This window comes from Octodon degus, unplaced genomic scaffold (genome assembly GCF_000260255.1).
Source record: "Octodon degus isolate 3935 unplaced genomic scaffold, OctDeg1.0 scaffold00133, whole genome shotgun sequence".
Lineage (NCBI taxonomy): Eukaryota > Metazoa > Chordata > Mammalia > Rodentia > Octodontidae > Octodon > Octodon degus.
Genome location: NW_004524709.1, coordinates 7156608 through 7180149, shown reverse-complemented (window position 1 = coordinate 7180149; position 23542 = coordinate 7156608). Strand labels below are relative to the sequence as shown.

The following is a 23542-nucleotide window of genomic DNA, read 5'->3' as shown; positions in this document are numbered from 1 at the left end:
GAGGAGGAGGAGGAGGAGGAGGAGGAGGAGGAGTATTAGCAATAAGCATTAGCATCTGACACTAACTATATCTCACCATGGCTCCCTATTTAGTTGAATGTGTCAGGGGCAAGTTTCTTCCTAACTCTTCTGAGTCTCAGTATACTCATACAGAAAATGTAGAGGATGCCATTCACCTTATAGTAGTTAAAAGGGTCTAACATACTGAATATAGATCTCATTGACAATCACTGCATGGTAGGCACTGCTAGTCATAGATTTGATCAAACTGTGGGTCAATATTGTCTAGCCTAAAATACAACACTATGCAGAGTACTCTGTGTGGTACATGGAATCTCAAACACTGTGTGATGACATGTTGAATTTTTCATTAGCATCATAAAGACTTTAAATGCAGAAAATAGGAGAGCTGGCAATTATAGAAAGAATTTCATCCAAGAAGATTGGCTACTCTTTGCTGTATATGAACTCTATGAGTATTTGATGGCTATTACCAGTAGGATACTGTGATTAAAAATATATGCCATAAAGGAGACTTTATTTCATGTTTTACATAGAATATCCCAGGGAAGATAAAGAAAATCTCTAGAAGGCAAAGCCATCTGCCCCGGTAACATAGGTGTGCCTGGCTCCTGACCACCCATTACTACCAGTACAGCATATTGCATAGCACCATTACTTGCCCTTAAGGAGCCTGGAGGCAGGTTGAGATAAATTATACACCAAACTCATCAAGGCCAAGGCCTTCTATCAGTCTCTGTGCACAGCCTGAAAGGTGCACAATTTTATGAGAACTTCTAAAAGTAATTCCAGGCACCAAATCTCAATATTCAACTTCCAGGTATTTTGGTTTGTTTTTATTTATAAACCTCAGTATAATTTCTTCTTTGTCTAAATAAATCCACTTGCATTGATTTTAAACTTTGAGTATTTAATTTTTCAATCATATTCACCTTATGCTTCAGAATCAAGATTCATGCTGTTTTGTTTGACTGGTTCAACTTTATTCCTTTGTCTCTTTGTTTTTAATCTCATAGAGCCAAAATTTGTAGTGATATGAACTCTAGTTTCCATTTGCTCTCAGGAAATTCAAAACAAGAGATCATTGTTTTCTAATGTTTAATTGTGCAGACTGTGCCAAAATATACATTTTGTTATTATTTTATTCTGATTCTCACAGTTTCTGTACTGTTTCATTTTCATAGGTCATATTTTCAATAAAATAGTCATTGTTTGTGCTTGTGTAACCAATTTGAGGAGTTTAAGTTACATTATATATTTTAATCAAAACCTTCAAATGCACTGGGAGTTTGCTATTTTGAGAAAAGAGCTATTTAAGCTCCTAATCCATAGTATGCTTCATGACAATCCTTTTGATTTGCTTGTTTATTTTATCTTCTATTCAGTTGTGTGGTGGGGGCCAGATAGTTGATAACTGTCTCCTATAAACATCAGAATCCTAAGAAATAGAGCTTTAACTCTTTCTAAAATGTTAACAGATTACAGAAGGGAAACCAGGGATTTTATTTTTGGAAGAATCCTAGAGATTTGTGTTGGCCTCGTGGATGCTGAGCTCTGCAGCATTTCAGCCAGCACAGTGTCTCCTGCATTCTCTTGTTCTGGAAATTCTGTTCGAGCCAGGGACATAAAGTGCCAACTACCAGATCCTGGACAGTCCCTCCTTGTGTTTTGGGTTTATTTCAAAGCATTCATGACATAAAGATTTATCTGCATTAAATGCAAACAATGTCCATGATATATTATCAAGTGAAAAATTGAAAAAGACAAGCTTAAAACCATAACGCAGATGGGCGATGAACTGCAAAATGTAGGGTCATTGAGCTTGATTCAACTCACAGTAGTGGGTAAGGCTTCAGTGACTTAATACATGCAAACACAAAGCACAGTGCCTGGCACATAGTAAGTGCTTAAAAATACACATATAATTTTGCAGAAGAACAAGTTTTGGAGGAACATATCCATTCATCTGACAAATATTTACTTATTAAGTAAACTGTAACTAGCAGTTACCTCTGGGGCATGGGAAGGAGAGAGGCAAAAGCAAGAAGAAGGAGGTTCTGCTTTATAAACTTGGGTATTGTTTGAAAGTCTTGCATGTTCATGACAGATCTTGCTGGGATGAGGTAGGCATGGGCTGTGGAGCCAGTCTACCAGTGGGATGCACTACACTCGTATTTGCAGTGAGCTTGGAGCTTGGGATAAGTCTTTTACTCAATGATGCATCAATTTCTTAGGCTTCATGACTACTCAATGATACATCAATTTCTTAGGCTTAAAGTGGAAGCCCTAATAAGTCCCACCTTCTGTGGTTACTGGGAGGATTAAATGAGCCAGTCTTCGCATGTCATCTAGAAAAGTGCCTGACTCCTTGAAGGACAAGGTTATAGGTGGCAACAGTAGAGGAAATGATGGGGTTGAACCTCACTGTTCTAAGGTCATCATGGTATTTGTCTTTAAAATCATGAAGAAAAAAAACCTGATGGAAATTATAAGTACAGTGTGCTGAACCATACTGTATATATACTTTCATGTTTTCCTTCCTCCTTTTTTCCCATCTTTTCTCTTTTCACTCATCTTCGTTGTTTAATCCTTAAATTCAGTTGCTTTCTGTTTTACTATATCTATTATATCTTTTAGTTTTTATTTATTCCTTCAGGTTCTTACAGTAGGGAAGCAATCTGATACTTACACATGTGGGTCTGATTTATTTTACTTGTAAGTATAGCCTCTAGTTACATCCGCTTACCTATAAAGGCTTCCAGTTTGTCTTTCTTTATAGCTGAGTAATACTCCATTGTATAAAAATACTACATCTTTTTCATCCATTCCTCAAGTGATGGACATGTTAGTTGTTTCCAAGATTTGTCTGTGACAAATTGTGCAGCTATAAACATGGGTGCACACATATCACTATGGTATGACATTTTCATTTCTTTGAGAAAAATACCCAGAGGGGGAATAGCTGGATCGACTGGGACTTCCAGTCCTAGTTTTTTGAGGAGTCTCCACACTGATTTCCATAGTGGAATTTTCACCTTGACTAACTCTGTATGCTGATATCTGCGATCTCAGCAACTACATCTAGGATAGCAATGTGTGATACAAAACCCATGATTGAATACCTCCCATCTTGGGCTTCTAAATATGTACCTTTTCTAATTATTAATTATTACACTCTCTTTAAAATAAATTAGGACAAAAAGACAAGAAAAAATTAAGATGTCTGAGAGCAAGTGCCAATATTCAATTATTTCCCCAATCTTGCATAAATATATCTGTTAATCTGAGCAACAGATTTGATGATAAAAAATAGATAATATAACAACCATTGTTAATTATCTATTCCTGTTTTGAAAATCTACAACATATGTATTGTTGTATGTTACCCTGTTTCTATCTTTTTTCTATTTGTTTTTGCTTCTGTTTTTACTCTTCAAAATAAAATAAAAACATGATGAAAAAGAACTTGAAAAGTCTGCCTCTAAAGGACAATAGGTAAAGGGTAGCAATTTTTAACAAAGATATAAAAAGAATACTAAAGGTGATAAATAACTTTTACTGACTTTATTTTCATACCTATTCCTGATGGACATAATGTAATCTTTATTAGGGCTTCTGAAGTAAAAACTAAAACTTCTTTTCCAATATAAATTTGAGTACATTTTCTGTAGCCACTTGGTTAAGCTCTCTGACATTTACTTATCAATTTAAATTTCTTTCAATTAAAATTTTTGAGGTTATTTAAAAAATGCAAAAAGGAAAAAAGAAATCGCAGTAAAATTGCCGTAACTTGTTTCTATTTCCATAGTTTCCTGCCTTTCCCACAATCACCTCTAATCTCTTAACCATGTAAAAAAAGTCTTCTTCGCCAAGTATCCTGTCCAGGTTTTTGTATTCCCAGTGGGATTTTTCCAGCTTATATTCAATCTCCTTCTCCCCCTCTTCCACTTCTCCTTTTCTTCATAGAATTCATTTAAATTGAGATTTTTCTTTTTTCATGTTGTTGGCAAGAACAGCTTTTTTTTAAATTAGTGCATGTCTGCATTACAGAATAGTGGTGTTCACTTTGGGGAATCAGTATATACATGTGGTATGTGGTGATCATTTTCAGTCCCTTTACCCCTTCTTCTCTCCTCCCCTTATTCCCTTCCTCTTTCTAAGCATCTGCCTTCTAGTTTCCCAGCACCTCTACTTTACTTTTATCACTTCCTAATTCATATTTAGGTTTCTCATATGAGAGAAAGCATGTGATATTTGGTTTTCTGAGTTCGGCTTATTTTGCTTAGTATGATGCTCTCAAATTCCACCCATTTCCCTGAAGATGTCATACTTTATTTTTCTTTATGGCTGAATAATACTCTATTGTGCATCTATACCACATCTTCTTTATCCCTACACATTTGATGAACAGCTACACTGTTTCCACAGCTTAGCTATTGTGAGTTGTGATGTTATCAACTTAGGTATGCATACATCATGTAGTAGGATGTCATTAATCCTATCAGAAATACACCCAGGAGAAGAACAGCTGGCCAAATGGAATTTATATTTTTAGTTATTTCTCAAAATTCTACACTGATTTCCATAGTGGTCATACTAGCTTATATTTCCACCAAAACCAACATGTGGGGAGCCAGGGAGATGGCTCAGTAGAATAAGCGCTTGCCTGGCAAGCTCAAGGGCCTGAGTTCAATCCCCGGTTCTGCAAACGCACGCACACACACACACACACACACACACACACAGGAGAAGGGTTTGATTTTTCCCAGATCTTCACCAGATTTTGTTGGGGAGGGTGTTTTTAACTAACAGGGGTAAGATGGACTCTCAGTGCCATTTGATTTGCATTTTTCCCTAATGGCTAAAGATGTTGAACATTTCTTCATGTATTCACTTGCACTTCTTTGTTTTAGAAAAGTGTCCATTCAATTTATTTACACATTCTTTAATTGGGTCATTTGTTTTGGAGGGTTAACTTTTTGTATTCTTTATATGTCCTTGATACTGGGCCTCTATTTGAAGAGTAGCTAGCAAAACTTTTCTCCCACTCTATAAGTTCTGTTTTTACTCTATGGAGTGCTTCCTTTGTGGAACTATACATGTTTTTTTCTGTTTGCTTGTGTAAGAAAAATGGAACCAAATTCAACTCAGATTCACAAGTACCTCACATGAACCTGCTAGTCCAAGTTCCTTCAGATTTGTAAGTGATAATTCTGCACCCTTCACAGTGAAGTCAGGAGCAGCAAAGACTAGCTGCAAAATCACTGTATGCTAAGTGCTGCTTGTGGTCTCAGGGACCTCTGGCCACCTTGAGTCTATCACCAGAGGAGACAGCATGCTGGAAAAGGTGATGAGTTTGCCTAACAGCTTTCTTTCTGCAGCAGCCCTGACTCCCATCCTGATGGGTAGAATGCTCCTCTCTCCTGGCTGTACCTCCTTCCTGACCTGAGAGTTGGAGTCTACCAAATTTTTCTTCCCCTGGGCCAGTTCCTCTAAATGCCACCATGGTTTTGAGAACTCTACCTTAGTATGCCAACCTTCCATATCCTTCCTCTGAGCCCCTGAGCCCTGACTCACAGTCCTGCAAATTATCCCCTCCATCTTGTTTCCACTCATGCCTTCCTGTGCCCTTCTATTTTGGGTCTCCTGGCCAAAATTTAATGACTTCATTCAGTAAGAACAATGAGCCAGCAACAGTTCTGGGTCTGCTGTTGGAAAAAAAAGTATGCTTCATCTCAAAGTAAAATGTTGGGTAGGAGGAGACAAAGTCTTCCCACCTGTGGTGTCCTGGGTAGAGGGCACCCACCAAAGTGCTTTGTGCTCTAAAAGGAACATGTGTGGGACACATTGGAAACACCAGCAAGTGAACTTTGCACACATTCCTCCCTCTACTTGAAAGGCTATGCTTTTCCTTTTCTGCCTAGCCCATGTACAGTCTTATTCCTCAAGAGTAATACAGTATCTTTTTCTTTGCTCCCTCTCCGCCAACTCATGTCAAGCTGATTGGCCACATTTCTGTTACAATTATTTTATTTAGTTAATAGTGTCACCAACAAATGTTTCCTTCAGGCTATGTCCCCAATCTAATGCTTCACAAAGTGTTTGGTCATATTTACTTTCTGAAATAAGGGCTAAAGAGTTGTACGCATGAATGTGAGATATAGCCTTGTAGAGATGAATGATCATAGAAGCTAAGTGAGAGCTGGTTCTTGAAGAGACTTCAAGTTTGTCTCATTCATCAGTATCAGGAAATTCCCTGGAAACCAAAATGAAAAATTTTTCTAGACCTCTATATCTCTCTTTATACCAGGGCTTCCCAGCCTCAGCTTTATTAACATCTTGAGCCAGGTATTTTTTGTTGGGAGCTATACTGGGTCTTAAAGGGTGTTCAGCAGCACCCCTACCATCTGCCCCCTAGATGCCAAGGCTATGTTCTTTCCAAGGTATGGCAAGAGAAATAGTAGGTCCAGACATTTCTAAGTATTCCCCGGCACTGAGAACCACAACTTTAGACTCAGCAGTTAGTTTATTGGGCGGCGTGGAAAAGACAGTCTGTAAAATCAACCAATCAGAAAAAATTATTAAACCAATCATACCATTTTAAAGAAAATACAGTACTATGGGTCAGGCAGGCTCTGCTTTGGGTGCTTTACACAAATTCTACTTCATCCTCAAGTATTATAAACCCCACTTTCTAGTTGAGGAAGCAGGATCAGGGTGCTTGGGGGCTGTACCGGCCCGCCTGTGAAATCAGGGCCGCTCCCTGAGTCTAACGTGCTGCGGCAGGGCTGGCGGCACTGCCTGGTGCCCACGCCCACACTGCTTTTGCTTGCCTGCGAACTTGCAGTCGCATGTTTGAATTGGGGCGTGCAAATAGGCTGAAGTCCGAAAGAAAATCAGATGCGTGGAACACGTCCAGATGTAAAAATAAACATTCTCAAAACCGTGGACCTTGACAATAACCCTAATGAGTCTAACTTAAATTAATCACAAAAGCATTTAAATATTAGGTCAAAACAACTTTCTTTACTAGGTGTCCTTTCTGCACATAAGCTGACATATCAGAAATATTTAGTCCTCAGTAGGCAATTTTAAGGCGGAATTATTTTCACAGGTCTGTTGGCCCACCTGATGTTTTCAGGCCATTGTCCTTTATCTTGCATTGCAAATGCACAGAATTGGAAGTAAATAATAAATATATCCGCAGAACGGTGAAAATAATAAGTGCCTCAGATTGTGAAGGAGGGTTTTGTAAACAGAATCCAGCCACGTTTTCCTTTCCTACAGTACTTCAGGAATGGTGAATGGGCCTCTCTTTCCGTATGAGTCTTACCGATGCTTAAAGAATTGCTCATTTTGCTTTTACTTTATGCCATTTCTCTACAAATTCTAGTATCAGAAGGTGTCAAGCCTGGAAAGCACTGATGGAGAAAATCTTTAGTGCAAATTAAGTTTTTGTTTTTAAGGTAAAGCCATGTCATTTCAGCAGCATCTGCCACACTTAAGCAGTCCTAATACAAGAGCTTTTCCAAGCTTTTTATATTTCTGTTGGCAAATCAAATAAAAGCATACAAAAGGCAACAACCATGGAGGCGGTATGATATATCAGTTCTTTAAAAACACGCTTTCTTTTTCTAAATGGAATTTTATTCCAATTTTAAAGTTCAAAACATCTTGTTCACAAGTGCAATCTGTACCATATTAGGTAACATCTTTTCTCCTTGCATTCTAAAAGGAATACCAAGAGCTAAGTGCACAAGTTTGGGTCCCTTTAAAGACACGCTGGATTGCAAAGCCATGTTAACGCTGTCTGTATCCTGCCCGGACTGTTTGACTGAACTAAGCTGAAGTTCCTGGTCCGGACTGAGGAACCGGCTGCAGGCTGCTTTGGCGCCTTCTAGTCCAGAGCAGAAGCGGTTCTGAGTCTGCTTTGCCATCTAGCGAGCAGATTTGGTGTTTCCACTGGGCAGACCCTGATAGCACTGGGAAAAGTTATTTGAGCTGTTGAACGTTGCAATGAATGTGACAGAAAACAGACATTCTTGTCAGAGGCTCAAAACAAGCCCTGAACAGTTATGCATACTGGATTCCACGTGGAGAAGAAATACTAAGTAGTCTTTTTTTAAAAGATATGATTGCAAACTGCAAAAATATTTTTATTTTTCCCCTATACATTATTTTTAAAAAATACTTAATAGAAGCAGAGCTAGTTTAGACTTATAGCTGAACACAAATAATTTACATGCCTTTAGAAGTTTAACAGGCTTAAACTTTTAGATTAATGGATCCTTTTCCCAGACTGCTTTCTGCCAGCGTAGCCTAAATGCTAAGAAACTCAAGGAAGTTTGTCGCCTTGGAATTCTACTGCCTCACATTTATGTTGGCCTGCTCAGGATCTCTAAGCGTTTGCACAATTATTGGATTTCCACAAACTCAATTTTCATAAAGTATCTAAGGCCAGAAGTCTAACACAGAAGCTCAATGCCAGCTTGGCAAGCATGATGAGGTCTTGAGTTTTATTTCCCATTTTTAAAAAAAAAAATCTGTTTTATAAATGTATAACATAAGAACACTTGTATTGCATAATTATGAAATAAAGAACAAATTTCCCATAATTATCTCTCAGTTTCTTCTGTATTCAGTATGCCTAGATGAATTTTTTTCACATTTCTAGTTCATCCTTTTCTGTTTTGTTTTGGTGTGAGAAGTGGAACCTAGAGCCTTGCGCATGCTCGCGAAACACCCCGTACTGAGCTGCAGCCCCAGGCGCAAGCCTTTTATTTAAATATTAACGAAATTGTTTCGAATGTCCATTGCAGTCCTTTTCAAACACTGATGACCATGAAATATGTTGCTCGTACGTTGTGATTCTATACAGAAATATATCTTTGGGTATGTAAAACAAAAGTTTAGTGGAACAATATTTATTGTCATTAAGTAGTAAGTATTCTGATCTGTCCCATGTAATTCATGTTCTCTTTCTAAAATTGCCACACTGATTTTCTTTTTTAAAGAAAAAAGAATAAAAACAATGATGCAAAATTTCAAAACAAAATAGCAGGACAGTAACAATGGTTAATATATTGTGTATTGTTATCTTCAAAGTAAATATTCACGTTGCAAAACAGGCATGAAAAACTGATGAAACTATATAAACACAAACCTTTCTTTTCAATGAACTAATAAAAATTAATTGTATAACTATCTTAACTATCATTTGTGTGTGTGTACAAATATATATTTTTATTTGGTTACCCTTTTACTACTTCCCTTCTTCTCTCCTTTTCCTCTCTCAGTTTCTCTTTCCTCTTGAAAAAAAGGTTGTTTAGGATGGCGTTATTTAATTTCCATGTGTTTATGGAGCTTTTTCTGTTTCTTTTGCTATTAGTTTCTAGCTTTATTGCACTAAGTTCTTATAATATGCATGAGATAATTTCAATTCTTTTGCATTTACTTTAGCATGTTCTGTAGGGCTAATATATGATCTATTTTAGAGAATATCTACATGCAGCTGAGATGAATGTTTACTCTGATGATGTTGGGTGGAATACTCTGAGAACCTTTACTAAGTCCATTTGTTCAGAAGTTCGGTTCATTTCTAATATATATTTGCTGATATTTTTGTCTAGTTGATCTATCTCTTTTTGACAATTGGGGTATTAAGGTCTCCTGTTACAATTATATTATTGCTTATGTGATTTTTCATATTTATTAATAATTGTTTTATATAGTTGGGTGCTCTCTTATTTGGTGAAAACCTATTTGTGACTGTTAACACTTCCTCTTGAAATTTTCCCCAACAAGGAAGTAATGACCTACTTTATCTCTTTTGATTGGTCTGAACTTCACATTGTATGCAAACAGAATAGCTACTCCTTCTTTTTTCTAGGTTCCTGTTGCATAGAAGATTGTCTTTCATCCTTTGACTTTCAGTGTATGAATTTCCTTTTGAGTTAAGTGTGTTCCTTGAATACAGCATATTTTTGGATCTTGTTTCTTGATCCATTCTGCCAGTCTGTTTCTTTTGATTGGTGCATTGAGACCATTTACATTGATGGTTATAACTGATATGTATTGGTTTATCATTGTCATGATATTTTCCTGTTGTTTTTTTCCTGATTTTTCCCTTCTGTTTAATTATTTAATCTGGCTGGTGGTTTCTTTCTGTTGTTGCTTTTGGAATTATGGTCACTTCTCTCTGTCTAGAATATCTTTCAGTCTTCTCTATAGAGTTGGCTTTGTGGTCATAAAGTTTTTCAATTGTTCTTTGTCATGGAAGTGTCTTATTTCTCCATTAATTTTGAGAAACAGTTTTGCATGGTAAGTCAATCTGGGTTGGAAGTTGTTTTTCTTCAGAACTCGAAATGCTCCACTCCCAGCTCTTCTCAACATGAGGGTTTGTGTTAAGAAATCTGCCATGATTCTGATGAGCTTTCCTTTGTAGGTGTTATGTTTCTGTTCTTGTTCTGAATTTCTGGAATCTTGATTATTGTATAGATTTATTTTGGTCATAAGTTTTTGGGGCTCAGTATGCTTCATTTATATGTATATGAACTTTGTTATCCACACTTGGGAAGTTTTTTGCCATTATTTCTGTGAATAGATTTTACAGCTTTTGCACTATCTCTAACTTTCTCATTGGCCCCAATTAATCTTGGGTTATTCTTTGCTCATCTTGTAGCTGGTGGATTGATTTTCATGGTCTCTTGCTATTTTTAATAAATCTTTCTTTTCCTGGTCACTAGCAGCAATTCTGTCTTCAGGATCTGATGTTCTACCCTCTCCTTCAATCAATCTGTTGCATATACTTTCAGTGGAGATTTTTAATCTCTTAGATTGCTGTTTGGATCTCTTTCATGGATTCCATTTGTATCTTATGGTAGACTTTTTTTCATCATTTTCTAAGTTTTCCTATTTTTTTATTCATGTTTTCTCTAATATCTTTGATTTTAAGCATCATTTTATTTTTGTACCTATGATATCATTTTCTCTATAGTCTTTTCCACTTGTTCTTTCACTTTTTGAAATGTTGCTATCATTTCAGAAACTTCCAGAATTTGGCCTCCAGTTTCATCTATGTCTTTGTGCTGTGGGCTTGTCCTGGGTGGGCTGCAGGTCTGGGGTTGCATTTTGCTTCTACATCTTATCATTTTCTATTTTCTCTTTTTTATTTTATTTTGTTTTTCAGGTTGGTGCTTGCCTATCTCTTACAATAGATAGCTTTCTCTAGTATTGAGGCTTCCCCAGATGTCTCTTCTTCAGAGATGTCCTCCAGATGTAGGTGGTTCTTTATAACTATCCCAAGAATCTACCTCCCCAATTTATTTTTTTCTACAGTTTTATTGATAAACAGATAGCAATGAGACAGTTTCAAATCAAATAGGAAGTACAGTTTCAACAAATAATACACTGCATATATTCTTCTTAGTGGTTAATTGCTGTACAAGATGCGGACTTGTGATCCTATTTACAAACACCATTAGAACAAATCATTCTATTCATTAAGACAATGTACCTCCCCAATTTATAAGGGATACAAAGTTACTATTGGGCTCAGCACCTAGGCCTTTGGCACTGGGTTGTGGTGGCGACTATGACCCCATACAGTCACAGCATTATCATATGAGGGAGAAAAACTGATTGTAATATGTATGACATCCTGCCTAAAGTAATACAGTTAGTAATAAACAACAGTTTCAAGTTCAGCTTAACATTAACAAACCATGGAGACCATTAATCTGCTACTTGTGACCACAGACAAAAACTCTAAATCATAGGAGCAAACCCTTTGGGGATGGGGGATAAATGGATAGGGGACAAGAGAAAGTGGTGGATGAGATCAAATATAGTAGAATCAAGGCTGGAGGTCAAAGGATGATAATCCAAGTTTTGGGAAACTGGAGGACACAGGAGAGAAAGAATGAAATAGAATACAAAAGAATAATCAGCAAGAAAGGCAACAGTATTTACTCACAAGTTTAAATTTAAGAAGTAGCTGAAGAAAGATGATTTTTTGTAGAAGAAAAAAAAAAGAAATGTAAGAAACATAAAAAAGGAAAAAAGAAAGGAAAATGAGACCAGAGAAAGAGAAGAGAAAGAAAATCCCCAAACAAAAATAACTACAAAATAGAAAACAATTGGTATACAAGAAGACAGGAAAGAGATAACCAATCAGTCAAATGAGAGAAATTAAAAGTAGTAAAATACCTCTGTGCTTATAGTTATGTAACAGCATCCATATTAGATCTCAGAAATGTCCCAATACTCCTGCTGAGTTTGCTGGAATATGTGCTGGATATGGAGTTGATCTTGGCCTCTGGATGTGGGGGCTGGCACTGGTCTTCTTGTGGTGGAGTCCTCCAAGCCCAAGTGCTGGTTCCTCCCAAGCGCTGCTGCTTCAGACACTTCCACTCACTGGTCTCACTAATTGCTAAACCTGACAAAGGCACGTGTGCACCCACACACCCAGGCAGCTGTCCTGGGCCTCGGCGTTCCATAGGTCCACCCACCAAAGGCGTGTGTCTTGACTTTAACATTTTAAACTTTCTGGATGAATGCTGCATGAACCCCAAAATGTAATGAAAGGAAAATGGTCAAATAATCTGGATAAAAATACACTCACATGAAATCAGGAGCCAGCCCTTATATTTTTGTGTGCATATACATATATCTATTGTTTCCCATGCACTCAAGTTTCAATTGGCAGGTTTATGCTAAGCTTTGTGCTTCTTGCTCTCATGCTTGGACAATTCAGTATCAAGGCCTTCAGTGTCTCACTAGCCTCCTGACAGGGAAGGAATCTATTCTGGATCCCAAAAAGAGTCAGGCCCTTGGCCTACTCTGCTCCTATATGCCTACCTCTGTACCCCTCTATTTTTTTGTATTTAGTACAGGGTCTACTGGGTTCTCACTACTTAGAGCCAACTCATAGTGACCCTCCTGTTTTCAGCCTCCCAAGCGCTGGGATTACAGGCGTGCCACCACCACACCCAATCTCAGTTGCTCTCTCAGGGAGCCTCAGGGGTGGGGCCAGCATAGCTTGTGGTGCCAGGGATTGAACCCTGGCAGCTGTGCTCTGCCTAAACAGGTGCTTTAGTCCACTGAGCTGTCTGGCCAGCCCTTGTACCCTATTCCTACTGCCTTCCTGGGACTCCTGCTGAGAATGACTTAGGAAGTGCTAAGGTCAGCAGACTGACCACAATGTGAGTTCCCACCACCCATTTCTTCCTACAGGTCAGAAGGAAACACTTCTCATGGACCTCCTCCCTAACACACTTCCATGAAAATAGACTCTGAATGAAATCCTCTAGCTCAGAACATTATATTAACTCCATAGGATATAGGCTGTTAAGTCAAGAAGAGGGAAGAGAATTAAGCTTAAATATAAAACACTGTTTTCCAAAAAAAAGGACCCCACTCTGAGGGATTTTAGCCCACTATAAAGCACCATTTCCTTGGAATCTCACCTGGAACCTCTGAGCCCTAGCAAACCATTATTTATGAAATGGTTGATCAACCTGCTGAATGTCAGTAGGTGGCATTTACTCCTATTCAGTACTTTCAGACACTCTTTCAAAGTCCTTATGACCTGCTGACCACTTTTTCTGAATACCAATCTGTGTACTGGTGAGACCTCAATGACTGAACCTCCAAATAATGGGGATTCTTTCTGTGAGGGATTTCTGGTGCAGAGGCACAGGGCCAGGGAAATGTTTCTAGAAAATATTACAGGTACAGGCATTTGGTTGGAGGTAGGAATGGGTGGAAGGAATCCTATTTCCTCACCATGTAGGAGCACTGTTTTGCCCCATAAAATGGGATCCAGCCTCCACTGATTGGGAGGTACCTCACCTAGATTGTAGAGGGAGGACACAGCATGTTCTGAAGAAGCATATTAGGCAGCACTGTCACCCTCAGCAGTGAAGGGAAGAAAGGCTCCCTCGAGCACAGAGGGGAGAAAATCTATGACTTTAGGAAGACTAGGGTTTATTATGCGTGAGACAATATACTAAGCAACTACACATAAAGTTTGTGTTTTACAGTCCATCATAATTAGCTAAGAAAGATAAGGCATTTTGTTTTTTACATAAATTAAAACAGCATTTAAAGCCTGTGATACTTAACTATGTGTCCACTTGAGTAAGAAATGCCCGTCTGATTGGTTTAGCAAGTTCTGGATTTGTCTCAATAATGGACTTAGAGGAAGAAAGCAGACTTTAGTGAAGGGTGTGAGTGGCAGCAACCAATAGGCTTGTAGCCTGAGTTGGATGGACAGGGAAAGAAGAAAGACTCACCTCTACTTCTTTGGAGGAGCTGCAGTTTTCACCGTCACCTTTGGACGTCTTTCTCTAGATTCTCCCACAGACTCTTCAGACTCTCAGCATAGACCCTTCAACTTCCTGATGTAAACTTGCACAGGACTCTGCAGTGAGCGCCAGGCCACTGACTTTGGACTGTATCATACGATCAGCTGACAGAGGAAGAGAAGACAAGGACCTGAAATAGAGATAGTTTTGTGTATTATGAGGGCAACACCCACAAGTGGACAACTGAAGCACTACAGTCCCTTTCCAGTACATCCTGACAGATAGTGGTAAAGGGAAATCTTCAAAGAGGGCAGAATCTCAGGCAGTGCAACTAGTCTTACATTTTGTCAGCAAGAAAAAAAAAAAAAAAAACAGCCAGATGTGTGTCTGTGTATTAATACACGGGCTTTAGCCAGTGATCTGGCTAGGTCGTCAGGGATTTGGAAGGAACATGATTAGAAAATTAGTGGCAAAGGTATTTGTGGAAGAGGTACATGGATACACTTCTTCATATGAGCAAAGTATCTCATGCAAAAGTATCTCCACCAAAAGGTGGCCTCACCTCAGCAAAAGAGGATTTTAACAATCAAGTGGATGGGATGGACCATTCTGTGAACAGCAGTCAACCCTTTTCTTCAGCCACCTATGTCATTGCCCAGTGGGCTCATGAACAAAAATGCCCTGGTAGCAAGGATGGAGGTTATACATGGTCTCCAGCAACATGGATTCCTACTTACCAAGTCTGATCTGGCTATAGCTACAGCTAAATGTCTGATATACAAGCAGCAGAAACCAACAATGAGTCCAATATAGCTCCCTTCCCTGGGGCAATCAGCCTGCACCTGGTGGCAGGCTGATTATATTGGACCCCTTCCATCGTGATAAGGGAAGTGCTTTATCCTTATTGGCACAGACATTTATTCTAGACGTGAATTCACCTTCTTGCACATTACACTTCTGCCGGAACCACCACCCATTCATTTATAGAATGCCTCACCCATCATCACGGAATTTCACACAGAACTGCTTTTGATGAAAGAACATATTTCACAGCTAAAGAAGCAAGACAGTGGGCTCAAGCTTATGGAATTCACTGGTCTTACCATGTTCCTCACCATCCAGAAGCAGCTGAATTGATAGAAAGGTGGAATTACCTTTTGAAGATGTAATTATAGTGCCAGCTAGATGGAAATACCTTGAAGGGCTGCGGTAAAGTTCCTCAAAGGCTTCACTACATACGTTTTCAATCAGCATCTACTCCAGGGGTACTGTGTCTGTCACTAGGACTTATAAATTGAGGAGTTAAGGAGTGGAAGTGAGAATGGTACTGCTGACCATTTTCTCTAGTGACCCATTAGCAAAGTTTCTGCTTCAAGTTCACATGACCTTACACTCTGCTGGCCTACAAGTTTTAGTTCCAGAGTAGTAGAAGCCTTGTACCAGGAAGCACAACAATGGTTCCACTGAACTGGAAGCTAAGACTCTCTGCTGATCATTTTGGGCTCCCATGCTTCTGAGCAACCAAAGTTAGAATGGCATTATGGTGCTGGCAGGGGTGATTGATCCAGATTATCAGGTGGAAGTTGAACCATTACACCACAATGCAGAAAGGAAAAATATATTTGGAGTGTAGAAGATCTCTTAGGGCTTCTCCTAGTATAAGCATTCACTGTTATGAAAGTCAATGGAAAGGGCCAGGGAGATAGCTCAGCAGCACAGTACCTGCCTGGCAAGTGCAAGATTCTGTGTTCGATTTCCAATAACAAAAGATAAAATAAAATAACTGCAACAACCTAATCCAAGCAGGATAACAAGTGGCCCAGAACTTTCAGGAACAAAGATATGGGTTGATCCACCATGAAAAAAAAAAAAATCAAGACATTCTGAGGTGATTGCTGAAGGCTAAGGGAGTACAGAATGGGTGGTAGAAGAAGCTAATTATATATACTAGCTACAACCAGTTACAAAAATGAGGATTGTAATTGTTCTCTCCTAATTTGATTAATATGCTTCCTTATCAGTATAATGTTGACAGCTAACATTGGTTCTTAAGTATTGTTAAACCTATGTCATGTTTAAATTATGAAATGTTAGGAATATGCATCACCCAAAGAAAACTTTGCCTTCTATTCTGGGTAGGGAATTAGTGTGTTCCTATTTCTACACAGGATAGTTTTACCATGTTAGGAGCAATTATGATCATGTCTTTATATCTAAAGACTAAGTATAGTTTAACACATTCCCACCATCTTGAACCACCACTGGTACATGTATGACCACCAATGGTACATGCATGGGACAGTCATGCATGTACCAGCAGTAACTCAAACCACCCAACAGTGAGAATATATGAATTACACCCCTGTCATGATCGTGTCTGGTGTTGATAAGGGATGAATTATGAGAGATAACCATGGTGTCAACTTGAGTGAGAAATACTCAGCAAACTGGTTTAGCATGGTTCTGAGTATGTCTGAAAGACCCACTTATTGAAGAAAGAACTTGTGGGTGGCACCAACCAATAAGCTTGTAGCCTGGATGAAATAAAACAGGAAAGAGGAAAGAAGTCTCACTTCCATTTCTTCAAAGGAGAATCTTCACTATCACCTTTAGACATCTGCTCACAGGCTTCCAGCATAGATGCTTCAGCCTCGCAGCACACGCTCTTCAGTCATCCAGCACAGACCCTTTGGCTTCCTGATAAGGACTCACAGGGGACTCTGCAATGACTTCCAGGCCTTTGACTTCTGACTGAATCCTTCTGTTCTCCAGTGCACAGATGGCCCTTTTGCACTCTTCCAGACCTGGCTCTGCAGGCAGCCATTGTCAGCGTGTCTGACTGATACAAGACCCCATGCTGCATAATGAATAGCAAACCTAGCAGTTTCCTATTCAGTGCCTCCCAAACCTGAAGTCAAGGGGCTGGTTGGCCCTGCTGAGTTCACCTGGGGACAGGATTACAGAAGAATATAGTCCCAAGGGCTTCCAACTTGGATGGTCTACTTTCATGACTCTGAGCAGCTACTGCCTCAGTCAGCAAGCACGCCAGCCAAGACGGGCATAAAGTTGTATTGTCAGACATCTTTTCCTGTAATCTTTTTCCACTTAAGGGCTACACCAGATGGAGGACAAGGTTCTAAATCTGTTCTGGACATGAACACCATCTTCCTTCCTTTTAAATATTTGTCCCACTCCCCTGACTTCAGGAATGAATATTTTTTATTTATCTATTACCCTCAGTCCTAATCATCTTCCACCAAAATACCATCGCTAATATACAGATTGCATGTGACTTCCTATCCTTTGTGATAATCTTAAGTTTGTAAGTACGTAAGCTGTCTTTAGTATATAAGATATTTACTATTTTTCTATTTATTTCACTGTTACATAAATTATATCACAATACATTCATCAACCCAAATTTTCCTTTTTGACTCAATAGTATATTTTTAAACTTTTGAAGCTAATACTTACAAATTATGCTGATTACTTTTGTCTTCTATACATTAATCCTTTTTATGTATTACACTTTATTTCATTCCAATGCTAATCATCCTTTGGGTTTTTAATTTTTGTTTTAACAACAAATGCTTAAGTGAAATTTTTTGTGTACATCTTCTTTACTACACTTGATCTTAGCCAAGCGTTTCTATAGGTTTCTTTCTCCCTGGGCTTCTGCAGAAATAACCCAACTCCGAGAACACAGAAAGTTGGCTGGAAAAGGGAAGGCCACATATCCACTAATACTGTGGAGTGTGAACCTCCATGCTAGAATGCTTCTCACCCTTCCCAGGCTCCTCAGAGTAGGTGACGATTTGTAAATAAGAAGGATGGTCCTGGAGTCATCAGGAAACGCGCCAGTTTCTACACTTTCAGGGCTAACCCAGAACTCAAGCCCTAATCAGCCAGCTTTAAAGACCAGGACTTTTCAAACATGCTTTGCTACCCTCTAATGAAATAGTATTACTGTGATGCCAGTGACCTGCACATTAATAGAACTGCCATTAATGTATTTCACTATATCATAGCATGGATGAGTCCCTGGAATTTCCTCTGCATTTCTCTCCTCCATGTTTCAATCATCAAGTGTTTTGGTGACATGCTTCATTCATCATTTCCACTTCTCATCTTTAAAAAAACAGCTTTATTTATTCAATGTCATGTTCATTTAGCAGATTCATTTCTTTGTGTATATTTAGTTATTAGAAGAAAGCACAACTGTAGGCATTGACAGTGCCATGGTTATTTTCTTTCCTTTATGTACTTAGTATAAGGTCTACGAGGTCTTACTATGTAGATCAGACTCTAAGTGATCAGCCTGTTTTCAGCCTCCCAAGTGCTGGCATTACTGACGCACACCACCACACCCAGTCTCAATCATCATCTCAGCCCACCCCAGGGGCTTGTGGTGCCAGGGATTGACTCTCAGTCCCTGCACTCTGCCTAAGGAGGTGCTTTAGTCCACTGAGCTATCTAGCCAACCCTGAAAGTGTCATGGTTATTCACCATCATCGTATTAACTATTGTCCTTTGGGGGTAGTATTCATGAGTGAGCAGGTGGTCGTTATCCTTTAATGGCTCTTCTGTTGCTTTAATTTTCTTTCTCTGCTCATAATCTACATCCATTGCATGATAGATAAACTCTAAAATATCTTTAAAGATGAGAAAAAGCACAACTCTGAGACTTTCAAGAAGGTATTAGATATTGAATCAATGTTGAATTATAAGATTACTTATGGTCACTGGCATATATGTCAAAGAATACAAATTGAAGGTCACATCTGATTGTCTGTGACTCAGGGTTTTCTAATGATTAGTCAAGAAACCTTTGTATTCCACTTAAGGCAAGACAGCTAGACTTACCCCTATTTCAGTGTCTCTGATTTTCTGTACCTCACAATACCTGAATAAACTGGAATATTGTACAGTTTATGGTGCTCTACAGATTCATGCAATGAAATGAACTTTTAAAAAAAGAATTTACCTCTGGGCTGATTTACAAAATTCTTACTTATGTTCTTCAATAACATTGGTTAACTGAACAAATTCAGTTATTGAATTTGTAAAAACACTATGTGACTAGTCACAGGGAGCAATTTAATATTGCTTAAATAACTTGGTACTTCTTAAAATATTTTATTCACATCCCATTTCTCAACAGCATAGCTCATAGAGGGCAGGAGCTGTAAGCTATTCAGTTCATCAGCACAGAACATAACAGCCTAAAGCTACTGTAGTAGTGGTTCAGCAAGCATGTGTATTAATCATGACAAAATATGTCAATTGGGAGTCTTTTCATTGCAGGTAGAAGCTACCCATCTCAACTAGCCCAAGCAGCAAAAGGAATTTATCAGTACACATAAGAGGCAAAATCAAGAAGGCTTCTGTGTGGAATTAGAAATAGTTAGCTCCAGTTTTCAAAGGACTCATCATGATGTCTGTTTTCCATATTCCCTCCAATCTTTCTCCTTCCCTCATTTCTTTCCCCTGTATTTGCCAGCTTCTTGGGTTTTCCATGCAGTCAGCAACGGGGTCAACAGCTACTAGCAGCCCCAGATAGGAGACAATTTCTTTCTCACCAGCATCCATAATAGTTCCTGCATTTGACCCTCCCTGCTTGGGTGGATTTCAAGTAATTACTGTGGTCAGGACTCAGGATAGGTAATGAATGCCTGTCCCAAAACATGTGGTGTAGATAATAAATTATTTCCAAAAGAATAGCTGAAAGAATGACAAATAACAGAAATACATTATGACATCCATGGACAAGAACAAAAGAGATGAAAGAAGACAGATGTATGAGGCATCAGGGTCATTGGGAAGTGCATTCATTGATAATAAAATCAGCATGTCCTGAGAGGTGGGATGTGATTGGTCCCTCATGGGATGTGAGAGAAGAGACTTGGACAGTATTTTTGGGGGGAAAAGGGGCTGGCTCACCCCATCTTGAGGGCAGAGCTGACGTGGCATGTGGTGCTGGGGATTGAACTGCAGTCCCCTGCGCCTAAGTTTGCCTAAGCAGGCGCTTTAGACCACTGAGCTATCTCACCAACCCTGGACAGTGTTTAAATAGCTAAGAGTTTTACATATATTATAGACATCTATGTAAGATTCAGAGGACCTCAGGTGGGATGGCAAGAGGAGGTCTGTAAAAAGGGCTATAAGGCAATCTTAGCAGAAGAGAGGAAAATATAGCTACTATGTGCAGAACCTTTGACCTGAACAAGGTGTTGGAACAATGAAGGCACTTCACAAAGTGCAGAAGAAGTGAACATGGTGCAAAACTTATTAAGCAAACACATTATGTTTTCAATATCACATGATCAACTCGCAGCATTATATGAGTTGATTCACACTTTCTCTCTTGCTGGGTGGGTAGCATGTTGCTCTTTCCAGTGAGGCCTAAATTGTATCACCTTAAAGTGAAGTCTGATGCCTAAGCCAGTAAATGACCAGATTAAAAAAATAATAAAGGAATCAAGATAATTTATCAAATAGCATGATAATAAATTACGTGGAACAATTGTCATATAAGCATCTACTATTTTTCTCTTTTTAAAGCAACAGATGAGAAGAATATTGTTTTGTTTGATAACAGCAGTACACAGAATACATTTAGAAATGAGAAAATTGTGGGTAAAGTACAACAGTCAGTACATGCCACTAGATAACTGTCCTATCTTACCCTAGATGCTTCATTCTTAAGAGAAAGAACTTGATAATGTTTGGCTTCTTCAAGCTTCAGCATCCTATAGCAGGCCTTCTGTATCTTTTAAGGTATGTGATACAAAAAATGTGACAAAGCAGAAAGTTTGCTAACTCCATCTTTCTCTCTCTTTTTCTCCAGACTATGTCAGAGAGTCACAATGACCTTGCACAATAGCAGTACAACCTTGCCTTTGTTTCCAAACATCAGCACCTCCTGGATATACAGCCCATCAGAAGCGGGGCTACCCCCAGGGACAGTCACTCATTTTGGCAGCTACAACATTTCACATGCAGCTGGGAATTTCTCCTCCCCCAATGGTACCACTAGTGACCCTCTAGGAGGTCATACCGTCTGGCAAGTGGTCTTTATCGCATTCTTAACAGGCTTCCTGGCCCTGGTGACCATCATCGGCAACATCCTCGTCATAGTGGCCTTTAAGGTCAACAAACAGCTGAAGACAGTCAACAACTACTTCCTCCTAAGCCTGGCCTGTGCGGATCTGATCATCGGGGTCATTTCCATGAATCTGTTTACTACCTACATCATCATGAACAGATGGGCTTTGGGGAACTTGGCCTGTGACCTCTGGCTTTCCATTGACTACGTGGCCAGCAACGCTTCTGTCATGAACCTTCTGGTCATTAGCTTTGACAGGTACTTTTCCATCACAAGGCCACTCACATACCGAGCCAAAAGAACAACAAAGAGGGCCGGTGTGATGATTGGTCTGGCGTGGATCATCTCCTTCGTCCTTTGGGCTCCTGCCATCTTGTTCTGGCAGTATTTTGTGGGGAAGCGGACTGTGCCTCCAGGGGAGTGCTTCATTCAGTTCCTCAGTGAGCCCACTATCACCTTCGGCACGGCCATTGCCGCCTTTTATATGCCTGTCACCATTATGACTATTTTGTACTGGAGAATCTATAAGGAAACTGAAAAGCGTACCAAAGAGCTTGCTGGCCTGCAGGCCTCTGGGACAGAAGCAGAGACAGAAAACTTTGTCCACCCCACGGGCAGTTCTCGAAGCTGCAGCAGCTATGAGCTGCAGCAGCAGAGCCTGAAGCACTCGTCCAGGAGAAAGTACGGCCGCTGCCACTTCTGGTTCACAAGCAAGAGCTGGAAGCCTAGCACCGAACAGATGGACCAAGACCACAGCAGCAGTGACAGCTGGAACAACAATGATGCTGCTGCTTCCCTGGAAAACTCAGCGTCCTCCGATGAGGAGGACATTGGCTCAGAGACAAGAGCCATCTACTCTATTGTGCTCAAACTTCCAGGACACAGCACCATCCTCAACTCCACCAAACTGCCCTCCTCTGACAGCCTGCAGGTACCTGAGGAGGAGCTAGGCCCCATGGACATGGAGAGAAATGCCAATGAGCTTCAGACCCAGAAAAGCATGGATGACAGTGGCAATTTTCAAAAAAGCTTCTCCAAACTCCCCATCCAGTTGGAGTCCACCATGGACACAGCCAAGACTTCTGATGCCAACTCCTCAGTGGGTAAGACCATGGCCACTCTACCTCTGTCCTTCAAGGAAGCCACACTGGCCAAGAGGTTTGCTCTGAAGACCAGAAGTCAGATCACAAAGCGGAAGAGGATGTCTCTCATCAAGGAGAAGAAGGCGGCGCAGACCCTCAGCGCCATCTTACTCGCCTTCATCATCACGTGGACGCCCTACAACATCATGGTTCTGGTGAATACTTTTTGTGACAGCTGCATCCCCAAAACCTATTGGAATCTGGGCTACTGGCTGTGCTACATCAACAGCACCGTGAACCCCGTATGCTATGCCCTGTGCAACAAAACCTTCAGAAACACCTTCAAGATGCTACTGCTGTGCCAGTGTGACAAGAGGAAAAGGCGCAAGCAGCAGTACCAGCAGAGACAGTCGGTCATTTTCCACAAGCGCGTGCCCGAGCAGGCCTTGTAGAAGGACGTTTGATCACTAGCAGTGAAAAGACGCACACATCAACCCACAGACCTTAGGAGGAGAAAGGTGAGGGTGGGGTGATTCCTGGTGGTGATAAAAATGGTTTTTTTAATCACCCACATATGAAAGAAGCTGCCTGTTTACTCACCCATTGAATAAACTGATTTTAACAGTAAAAGTCAAACACCAATTCAGCAAAAAAAAAAAGCCTACTACTGAATATAAAGAAATTTATTCTGAAATAGACGTTAATTTTTTTTTGTTTGTTTTTTTGTTTTTTTCTTAAAGAGGAAAAAAAATATTGCTTCACAGCAAATTGATTTGCCTGGGTATTTTAATTCCCATTAACTCTGGAATCACAGATAAGCCTGCTGGCTGTGCTCTTCTTCCCAAGGATTCCAAGTGCTGATCCAGACCACGTGTGGAACACAGCAGGCTCGTGACTCTTTGGTTCTGAAATTATGCCGTATGTTGCAAAGCTGAACCTTCTTGTCCCAATAGAGCTTCCGTCCTCTCTTTGGTGTGTTGTTGAACTTAATTTGTGGACTTGATTCCTGATTCTTGCAAAATACTGTT

General features: G+C 39.7%; 1 protein-coding gene across 1 annotated transcript in view; it reads left to right on the top strand.

Annotated features, from left to right (window-relative positions):
* The window catches only part of Chrm3 (cholinergic receptor muscarinic 3), a 528248-nt gene extending 505092 nt beyond the window's left edge, over positions 1-23156 (top strand). The window contains exon 4 of the mRNA XM_004641283.2: positions 21175-23156. Coding sequence (XP_004641340.1) covers positions 21194-22966 — 1773 coding nt within the window. The 5' untranslated portion in view covers positions 21175-21193 and the 3' untranslated portion in view covers positions 22967-23156. The remainder of the gene's footprint in view (positions 1-21174) is intronic.
* Positions 23157-23542: the final 386 nt, after the last annotated feature.